The following is a 9,621-nucleotide window of genomic DNA, read 5'->3' as shown; positions in this document are numbered from 1 at the left end:
CTCTTTGAATTTCCGAACATTAGTCAAAAGAATGGCGTAACGGCTGACGACAGCATGACGTCATCCGTGACGTACGCATTTTCCACTTTTCATTCCCCTTATAAATACATCTTCTCACCTGTCGGTTTACACTCATCAGTCATCACTCCCAAATCCAATTTACTCCGATCACTCAAAACCCCCCTCAAACCCTACTGTAAAAATGGGAACGAATGTGCCGAGAATCAAGCTAGGTTCGCAGGGGCTCGAGGTCTCGAAGCAAGGCCTGGGATGCATGGGCATGTCAATGGCCTACGGCCCGCCCAAGCCCGAGCCCGAAATGATCGAACTCATCCACCGCGCCGTCAACTCCGGCGTCACATTTCTCGACACCTCCGACGTGTACGGCCCTCATACCAACGAAATTCTTCTCGGCAAGGTATGATTGTGTTGCTCTTTCTTTTTTCCTTTTTTTTTAATTTTCCGCGAAATTGGGTTTTTTGTTTTTAGGTCTTTTGGAATTTTTTGTAGTTGGGATTAGAAATACTAAATTGGATATTTGGTGAATGGGTTGAAGCGTTGGGAATTTGATATTGGAAAAATTGGGTTCAAGGAATGATTGATTTTTCGTTAGTTTCAATACATTGAGCTCAATTGTGAAATATTAGTTCATAATATGGATTTTATTAACTAGCTAATAATGTAAAATTAAGCTCGTATTTGCGAATTGTGATGTATCGATGAGCTCAGTTAATTAAGCTCATGTTTGCGAGTATTTTCTGAAATAGTCAAAATTCAGACTGAACAAACATGTAATGTATGATGAACTGCCTCGTTTTCTTTTTCAATCCGACCGAAATATCAAATCTTACATTCGACCACCGAGAGTTTGTCGTTAGATTAAACGAGTTGTACTATTGTGACTTACACATTGCGGTTATACAAATTTGAAGTTCATAGTGGAAGGCTGGAAGCTCGTTTTGGTTTTAAAGCTCGTTGATTATAATTTATAGGTGCTCGTCTGGTGAGTTACTAATCTGTTGAAATGAAATGCAGGCATTGAAAGGGGGAATGAGAGAACGAGTGCAAATAGCGACCAAGTTTGGGATAACGCATAAAGATGGGAAGATGGAGATACAGGGGGAGCCTGCGTATGTTAGGTCTGCGTGTGAGGCAAGCTTGAAGCGTCTTGAAGTTGACTGCATCGATCTCTATTATGTTCATCGCATAGACACTCGTGTGCCCATTGAAGTCACGGTGAGTACTCCTCCACAGAATATTTCTTTTGGACCCTTTATTATGATTGATGATTGGCTATATATTTAGTGACCGTAATTTAGTTTTATTTGTTGCATGCTCTGGTAATGCAAATTATTACTTGTAAAGATAATCTTGTGCTCCCTTTCGACTTTCTCTCAAAGTTGTAAGAAGGCGTATAATGATGATTGATTCGTCAATTATGTATCTCAAGCGGGATTATAATGTACAATTAACTACATTTGTGTGGTTCCTAATATTGCATCTTATCTCATGATTTCAAAGATGGGAGAGCTTAAGAAGCTGGTTGAAGAAGGGAAAATAAAATACGTTGGTCTCTCAGAAGCCTCAGCATCGACAATCAGAAGAGCTCATGCTGTTCATCCAATAACAGCTGTTCAGAATGAATGGTCGCTGTGGGCAAGAGATGTCGAAGAAGAAATAGTTCCGACGTGCCGGTAAGAAGTTTCTTTTCAACAATTAATTAACAATTTATGATTCGAGAAAATATATTAGTAGTGTCCGACCATCTTTCTGCACGTCTTATGAATTTCAGAGAACTTGGCATTGGAATCGTCCCATACAGTCCACTCGGTCGTGGTTTCCTTTCAGTGGGTCCCACGTTGATAGAGAACTTGTCAGAGGACGACTTCCGTAAGGTTGGTCCATTTAGTTATTTCTCTCTGCATAGTAATTAATCTTTTGATTTGTGTTCCAATGTTGCTTGTTGTATCTTTTGAAATCATAGACCTTCTCAACAAGCATATGAAAAAGACGATAGAGTGACTGGACTCTTGAATTGTTCAAGAATATGCTAATAACTTGAATGTATTGGAATTCTTGAATTTATGCATGCCCTTTTGGTAATTTTAAGGTTTTACGGACATTGTGACAAGGTTGTTCCCAAATTTGGCAGAAATTTCCAAGATTCCAAGGAGAGAATCTCGAAGCTAACAAGCTCGTATACGAACGGATTAGTGAGATGGCTAAGGAAAAAGGGTGCACCCCATCTCAACTAGCATTGGCTTGGGTCCATCACCAAGGAGATGATGTGAGTCCAATACCCGGTACCACCAAAATCGACAACTTTAACGAGAATATCGGAGCTTTGACTGTGAAGTTGACTTCAGACGAGATGAGTCAACTCTATGCTTTGGCCGACATTGTGAAGGGAGACAGGCATGCTTACATGGCGAGCACATGGATAAACTCGGATACGCCTCCATTGTCTTCTTGGAAAGGACACCACTGATCATATTCGCAGATTTACTGATTGTTCTACTCTTTTTGACTTTACAGCCACTATTATGTAATAGTAAATTTGTGTGTAGTAATTACTATCGGTGAAATGAAACGAATATTTGAGGAAAAAATATTTCAAATAGCTTATTAGCTGATAATAGATCTAACATCTTATCAGCATAAAACAACATATCAGCTGTTTAAAATAATTCTAACCAGACGGACTCTAACTGATTCACATATTTATACCCTAGAATTAAAAATTGCACGTTTTAAAAATTAATTGTAATAATATTTCAAATATTTAAATAATATCTTATTCGACGTAAGAGCTTATTAGCGTTTGAAAATAAGTTTATAGCAAAACAAACATGCATGCACATGTAAAGATTGTAGCGTTTAACCGTTTCACATGTAAACCACGCCGTCAACTCCGGCGTCACGTTTCTCGGCACCTCCACCTCCGATGTGTACGGTCCCATGCCAATGAAATTCTACTCAGCAATGTATAGTCATTTGTTAATTGACTCAAGTTCGAGCATCACGTTCAGGGAAAAAAAAAAAGAAAAATTAATAATAATAATTACAGAGTTATCCATTAGTCTACAAGGTCAAGATATATATTGACTGTTAGTAAAGGCTGACGACAACATGACGTCAGCAATGACGTACGCTTTTCACCCCTTTTAAATATCCCCTCTCTCTCTCTCACCTCTCGACACACACTCGTCAATTCATCAGTCATCACTCCCAAAATCCAATTCAATCAGATCACTCTAAAACCCCTCATAAACCCTACTGTAAAAAATGGGAACGAATGTGCCGAGAATGAAGCTTGGTTCGCAGGGGTTCGAGGTGTCGAAGCAAGGCCTGGGCTGCATGGGCATGTCAATGAGCATGTCAATGGGCTACGGCCCGCCCAAACCCGAGCCCGAAATGATCGAGCTCGTCCACCACGCCGTCACCTCCGGCGTCACATTTTTCGATACCTCCGACGTGTACGGTCCCCACACCAACGAAATTCTTCTCGGCAAGGTATGATTGTGTTGCTCTTTCTTATTTCTTTTTAATTTTCTGGAAAATCATGTTTTGTTTTGGTCAATTGGGAATTGGGGTTTCGGAATTGGGAATTGGGATTTAATTGGTTTTAGTTGGAACCAGAAATACTAAATTGGATATTTGGTGAAGGATGTGAAGCTTCGGAATTTGATCATGGAAAAATTGGATCCAAGTATGATTGGTTGTTCGTTAGTTTTAATACCTTGAGCTCAATTGTAGATTTAAATACATTTTCGTTCTGCTATTAATGTTTTTTTTAGCTTAGTTATTATTAGGTTCTTGGTATGAAATATTAGTTCATAATATATATTTTCTTAACTAAAAATGTAAAATCAAGATCATATTTTTTATGTATGAATGAGCTCATTTGTGATGTATTTACCCAAATGGTGAAAATTCAAACTGAATGAAATAAACTGCGTTGCGTTGCTGTTTTTCTTTTACGGTACCATCGAAATATCAACTCTTACATTCCACCACTGGAGTAGAACGAGTTTGATGTTGGATTAATAGACTGCGTTGCGACTTACATATCGCTTTTACGCATTTAAAGTTCATAGTGGAAGTACAATTTGGCTCTAAAAGTTCTCATACAAATACTCGCGTCTACAATTTCTATACATCACCATAACATATTATGTAGGTGCTCCTCGTATGGTGAGTTACTGGTAATCTGTTAAATTGAACGCAGGCTTTGAAAGGGGGAATGAGAGAACGAGTGCAAATAGCGACCAAGTTTGGGATAACGCATAAAGATGGGAAAATGGAAATACACGGGGAGCCTGCATATGTTAGGGCTGCATGTGAGGCAAGCTTGAAGCGTCTTGGAATTGACTGCATCGATCTCTATTATGCTCATCGTATTGACACTCGTGTGCCCATTGAAGTCACTGTGAGTGTTTCTTTTCGAACTTTACTATGACTGATGATTGGCTGTATGTTTAGTGACCGTAGTCGAGTTGTAATTTTATATGTTGCACGCTCTCGTGATGCAAAATTATTACTTGCAAAGTTAATCTTATATGTTCCCTTTCTACTTACTCACTCTTCAAAGTTATAATTAGTAGGCTAATTGAAGTTTTGTGCCGCCGAAAGTTTGAAAATCTTGCAATATATATAGTGACTGGAGTTGCTTTGTAGTTTTATTTGTTGCATGCTCCCGTTGTTACTTGTAAAGATAATCTTGTATTGAAGTTTTATTTTGCTGGAAGCTATTAAAGAATTGCAATGTAGTTTCTCTTCAAAGTTATAGTGATGCTTGGTTCTTCGATTATGTATGTCAAGCGGATAGTGATTCTTGGTTCTTTGATTATAAAGTACAATTAACTCTATTTGTTTTGTTTTCACTGGGATTTTTTCCTATAATAATTCATCTTATCTCATGATTTCAAAGATGGGAGAGCTTAAGAAACTCGTCGAAGAAGGGAAAATAAAATATATTGGTCTCTCAGAAGCCTCAGCTTCGACAATCCGAAGAGCTCATGCTGTTCATCCAATAACAGCTGTTCAGAATGAATGGTCACTGTGGGCAAGAGATGTCGAAGAAGAAATAGTTCCTACATGCAGGTAAGAAGTTTCTCCTACTATTATATTTTTTTTTTTGATAAAACAGTAGCTAATATTCACATTTCTTCATATCTTATATACAAATTTCAGAGAACTTGGTATTGGAATTGTCCCATACAGTCCACTCGGTCGTGGTTTCCTTTCAGTGGGTCCCACGTTGATAGAGAACATGTCAGAGAGCGACTACCGTAAGGTTGGTGCATTTAGTTATTTTTCTCTGCAGAATAATTGATCTTTCAGTTTGTGTTCTTACTCTCACCCAACTCTTCTTCCTACTGATAGCATTTTCAATGTTGCTTGTTATATATTTTGAAATTATAGACCTTCTGATTGTTGTAAGATTGTATTTTTAACTTGAATATTTTGGAAGTCTTGAATTATACGCGTGCGTGCTCTTTTCGTTAAATGAAGGTTTTACAGACACTATGATAAGGTTTTTTCCAAATCTGGCAGAAATTTCCAAGATTCCAAGGAGAAAATCTCGAAGCTAACAAGCTGGTATATCAACGGATTAGCGAAATGGCTAAGGTAAAAGGGTGCACCCCGTCTCAACTAGCATTGGCTTGGGTCCAGCACCAAGGAGATGATGTGATTCCAATACCAGGTACCACCAAAATCGACAACTTCAACGAGAATATCGGAGCTTTGACTGTGAAGTTGACTTCAGAAGAGATGGGTCAACTCTATGCTTTGGCCGACATCGTTAAGGGAGACAGGCATGTTTACATGGCGAACACATGGATAAACTCGGATACTCCTCCATTGTCTTCTTGGAAAGGCAACTACTGATCTACTCTTTTTTACTTTAGAACGAATAAATGCCCACTATTATGTAATAGTAAATTTGTGTGTTGTAATTACTCGAATATGATCGGTGAAATCAAACGAATATTTGAGAGAGAAAAAACATTTCAAACGAATATATTTGTTGAATATTGAATCGACTATGATACTTTAAAATGAAGTGAAAATAAGAGTCGATGATTTGAAATTTGGTGCTAGATGAATTCATTCGATTAATGAATTTGTTAATCTTGTAACTGTTTCCGGCGTCCGATTGAAAATCTAACACAATGATAAAATTGATAATCCTAACGGACAAAATTTGAATGAAACGAAAATAGAACGAACCCGATAAGAAATTGATTCTTATACGTGTGAAAATCGAACTAAACAAACTTCAACATTTTGTTTAAAATGATAGGAAACTCAGCTCGAGTTTGATTTCGATTCGATTGATTAAAGCTAGATTTATATCTTTAATTTCAATTCAAGAACTTAAAAATAAATTTCATTTAAGAAAATATACTGAAATAAATTTCTATAGACTGTAGCGTTTAACCGTTCCACATGCAAACCACGTGAGTAAATCAGAATAGTATGCGTTCAGAAGTGTCCAACAATGGCGTTATATTCTCTTTTTTACTTGTTCTTATCACTCTCAACTCAATTCCCCAAATCCAATTCAATTTGGATCACTGAAAAAACCCTAATTCAAAAACCCAAAAATTGAAATGGGAACGAATGTGCCGAGAATCAAGCTGGGTTCGCAGGGGCTTGAGGTTTCGAAGCAAGGGCTGGGATGCATGGGCATGTCAATGGCCTACGGCCCGCCCAAGCCCGAGCCCGAGATGATCGAACTCATCCACCACGCCGTCAACTCCGGCGTCACGTTTCTCGATACCTCCGATGTGTACGGTCCTCGCACCAACGAAATTCTACTCGGCAAGGTGCCTCTCTCTCTCTCTCTCTCTCTCTCTCTCTCTCTCTCTCTCTCTCTCTCTCTCTCTCTCTCTCTCTCTCTCTCTCTCTCTATAAAAATACTTTACTAGATATTTGGTAAAGGATCTGAATTTGATTGCAAAAAAAATAGGGTTCAAATATGATCGATTTTTGAGTTGCAGTTATGGTTCCAGAACAGAGATATGGTTGCAGTTAAATGATTGAGTTGCACATTAGTATACATGTTTTTTATTTTCTCAAAAACTACCCCTATGTAATCTCTAATTGCTAAAAAAACTCATATTTTAAAAAAAATTAGCAAGAACATCCCTGTGAAAACTAGTCAAAGCCCAAAAAAACCTCTAACAGCTTATCGTGTAATGCAAGCGCAGGTTGTGCGAGTAGAAGTGTATTTTTTAAACTTGAAAAGTCAAAAATACCCTCTGAAATTCGTTAAGGTTCCTTTTTTTCTATTTAATGTTTATGTTGTAAGGGTGATTTGGTCATTTTACACAAGTCAACAATAAATTCGAAATAAGGACCGGTGTGCTTTAAAAAACACAAAATGGGGGTCTTCTTGCTATTCTTTTTAATACAAGGGGCTTTCGACGAATTAGTAACAACAAAGGTAGGTCTGAGGTTGATTAATTGGCGTTTCTTATGTTTAAAATCAGATTATTCATGCACGAGATATATATATATATATATATATATATATATATATATATATATATATATATATATATATAATTTTTATTTGATTTTCCAAAATGATCGAAATTTCGGTTGGTTGTCTCTCTTCTTGATCTGCACTTCGGATTCTCGTTCTTATATTCGGTGTTGATAATACAAGTCCCCTGTCTTCGATTGTAAAGTGTAATAATTTGTGTCGGAGTGGATGATGCAGGCTTTGAAAGGTGGAATAAGGGAAAGAGTGCAAATAGCTACAAAGTTCGGTGTAACGCGAAGCAAAGATGGGAAGATGGAAATACACGGGGAGCCTGCGTACGTTAGGGCTGCATGCGAGGCAAGCTTAGAACGTCTTCAAGTTGACTGCATCGATCTTTATTATGCTCACCGGATCGACACTCGTATCCCCATTGAAGTCACAGTGAGTACTCCTTCGTTTTGTGTGTATCTGAATAATTTGTCGAAGAGTAGCCAATAAGCTATACTAAAATTACGTCCGTACAAATTAAATATTGGTTCTTGAACTAAATATCAGACGCGGATAGCTATGGAAACTATAAGTACATTCGACTCCATTTGCTTAGTTTTCGGTGGGACTTCTCCTAATGTACTATCTTCTTCGTTCTCGATTCGAAGATGGGAGAACTAAAGAAACTCGTCGAAGAAGGGAAAATAAAATACATCGGTCTCTCGGAGGCCTCAGCTTCGACAATCAGAAGGGCTCACGCCGTTCATCCAATTACGGCTGTTCAGAGCGAATGGTCGTTGTGGGCAAGAGATGTTGAAGAAGAAATAATACCTACATGCAGGTAAACACAATTTTTTTATTTTTTTTAATTCAATAAAATAGTAGCTATATATATTAACATTTCTTCATTTCTTATACACGAATTTCAGAGAACTCGGTATCGGAATCGTTCCGTACAGTCCACTCGGTCGTGGCTTCTTTTCGACAGGTCCTAAGTTGATGGAGAATTTATCGGAGGGTGATTTCCGTAAGGTTGGTAAAATTAAATATCTTCAATAACGATATATATATATATATATATATATATATATATATATATATATATATATATATATATATATATATATATATATATATATATATATATATATATATATATATTTTTTTTTTTTTTTTATTATTTATTTTCATGTAAATTTTGGCAGATGATTCCGAGGCTTCAACCGGAAAATATCAAAGCTAATACGGTGGTGTACGAACGGATTAGTGAGATGGCTAAGGAAAAAGGGTGCACCCCATCTCGACTAGCGTTGGCTTGGGTTCATTACCAAGGAGATGACGTCAGTCCGATACCAGGTACCACCAAGATCGACAACTTTAACGAGAATATCGGAGCTTTGACTGTGACGTTGACTTCGGAAGAGATGAGTCGACTCTCGGCTTTGGCCGATTTTGTTAAGGGTGATAGGCACGTTTTCATGTATAGCACGTGGATAAACTCGGATACGCCTCTGTTGTCCTCTTGGAAAGGCGAATACTGATAGAGTACGACGATAAACGAGATCTTGTATGTTACTAAATGTTTGTTGTGGTGGAGTACTTTAAATGTGATCAAATAAATGCGTTTAGGTTGCAATTTCTTGAATGGAAAAAATCACTGGTGTTTCTTCGACGAAAAATGCGAAAAAAATAAAATCACGACTGATTACTAACTTCTAGCACTCCACCGTAACAGGTTTATAATTACGACCACTATTATTAACAGCAGCTGGTATAATTGCCGAAAGGTGATTTTTGGCACGAACAAATACGATCATACGCTACCCCTTCCTATACGATAATACGAACAAACATTGGCTCGAGACATTTTCTCCGCCTTGAAAAAGTAGGGGACCTTACGTTCTTGAACCGATAACCATCTTTCGACTAACCTAGCCTGCTCGATCCTCGGGACCAACATATTTTTTATGAATTTTTTTCATTTCGAAATACTACTAAAAGATGAAATTATCTTTCTAGCCTTAAAATTTCAATTGAGGGGCAATGTAAATTATTTATTATATTTTGCGTCTGCAAAGTGCTATTATTAGTTTTTTTGGGTGCAAAATGTAAATTGCCACATGGTGCAAAGTTGATTT

General features: G+C 37.5%; 3 protein-coding genes across 3 annotated transcripts; all 3 read left to right on the top strand.

Annotated features, from left to right (window-relative positions):
- The first annotated feature begins 6 nt into the window (after nt 1–6).
- Nucleotides 7–2,668, top strand: LOC105963172 (auxin-induced protein PCNT115). Its single transcript, XM_012987551.2, has 5 exons — nt 7–418; nt 1,036–1,236; nt 1,522–1,694; nt 1,793–1,895; nt 2,153–2,668. Exons 1-5 carry the CDS (start codon nt 203–205, stop codon nt 2,486–2,488), a joined length of 1,029 nt encoding a protein of 342 aa, XP_012843005.2. The 5' UTR covers nt 7–202; the 3' UTR covers nt 2,489–2,668.
- Nucleotides 2,669–3,181: 513 nt separating this feature from the next.
- LOC105963170 (auxin-induced protein PCNT115) lies at nt 3,182–6,094 on the top strand. The gene is made up of 5 exons (XM_012987550.2): nt 3,182–3,513; nt 4,229–4,429; nt 4,931–5,103; nt 5,194–5,296; nt 5,557–6,094. Exons 1-5 carry the CDS (start codon nt 3,286–3,288, stop codon nt 5,890–5,892), a joined length of 1,041 nt encoding a protein of 346 aa, XP_012843004.2. The 5' UTR covers nt 3,182–3,285; the 3' UTR covers nt 5,893–6,094.
- Nucleotides 6,095–6,497: 403 nt separating this feature from the next.
- LOC148764906 (auxin-induced protein PCNT115-like) lies at nt 6,498–9,178 on the top strand. The gene is made up of 5 exons (XM_088814515.1): nt 6,498–6,833; nt 7,733–7,936; nt 8,152–8,324; nt 8,413–8,515; nt 8,689–9,178. The coding sequence occupies exons 1-5, from the start codon at nt 6,618–6,620 to the stop codon at nt 9,022–9,024; spliced, it is 1,032 nt and encodes a 343-aa protein (XP_088670641.1). The 5' UTR covers nt 6,498–6,617; the 3' UTR covers nt 9,025–9,178.
- Nucleotides 9,179–9,621: the final 443 nt, after the last annotated feature.

The sequence above is a fragment of the Erythranthe guttata genome, chromosome 14 (genome assembly GCF_056151865.1).
Source record: "Erythranthe guttata isolate IM_541 chromosome 14, IM_541, whole genome shotgun sequence".
In the NCBI taxonomy this organism is placed as follows: domain Eukaryota; kingdom Viridiplantae; phylum Streptophyta; class Magnoliopsida; order Lamiales; family Phrymaceae; genus Erythranthe; species Erythranthe guttata.
This window is presented reverse-complemented; position numbering and strand designations above follow the sequence as displayed.

Bases quoted from the DNA above. Each gene is read 5' to 3' on its own strand.
- LOC105963172 (XM_012987551.2), top strand. From the start codon at position 203: ATGGGAACGAATGTGCCGAGAATCAAGCTAGGTTCGCAGGGGCTCGAG. The intron at 1,695-1,792 runs GTAAGAAGTTTC...TATGAATTTCAG, and splicing joins GAAATAGTTCCGACGTGCCG to AGAACTTGGCATTGGAATCG. The intron at 1,896-2,152 runs GTTGGTCCATTT...CAAATTTGGCAG, and splicing joins CAGAGGACGACTTCCGTAAG to AAATTTCCAAGATTCCAAGG.
- LOC105963170 (XM_012987550.2), top strand. From the start codon at position 3,286: ATGGGAACGAATGTGCCGAGAATGAAGCTTGGTTCGCAGGGGTTCGAG. The intron at 5,104-5,193 runs GTAAGAAGTTTC...TACAAATTTCAG, and splicing joins GAAATAGTTCCTACATGCAG to AGAACTTGGTATTGGAATTG. The intron at 5,297-5,556 runs GTTGGTGCATTT...CAAATCTGGCAG, and splicing joins CAGAGAGCGACTACCGTAAG to AAATTTCCAAGATTCCAAGG.
- LOC148764906 (XM_088814515.1), top strand. From the start codon at position 6,618: ATGGGAACGAATGTGCCGAGAATCAAGCTGGGTTCGCAGGGGCTTGAG. The intron at 7,937-8,151 runs GTGAGTACTCCT...CTCGATTCGAAG, and splicing joins GTATCCCCATTGAAGTCACA to ATGGGAGAACTAAAGAAACT. The intron at 8,325-8,412 runs GTAAACACAATT...CACGAATTTCAG, and splicing joins GAAATAATACCTACATGCAG to AGAACTCGGTATCGGAATCG.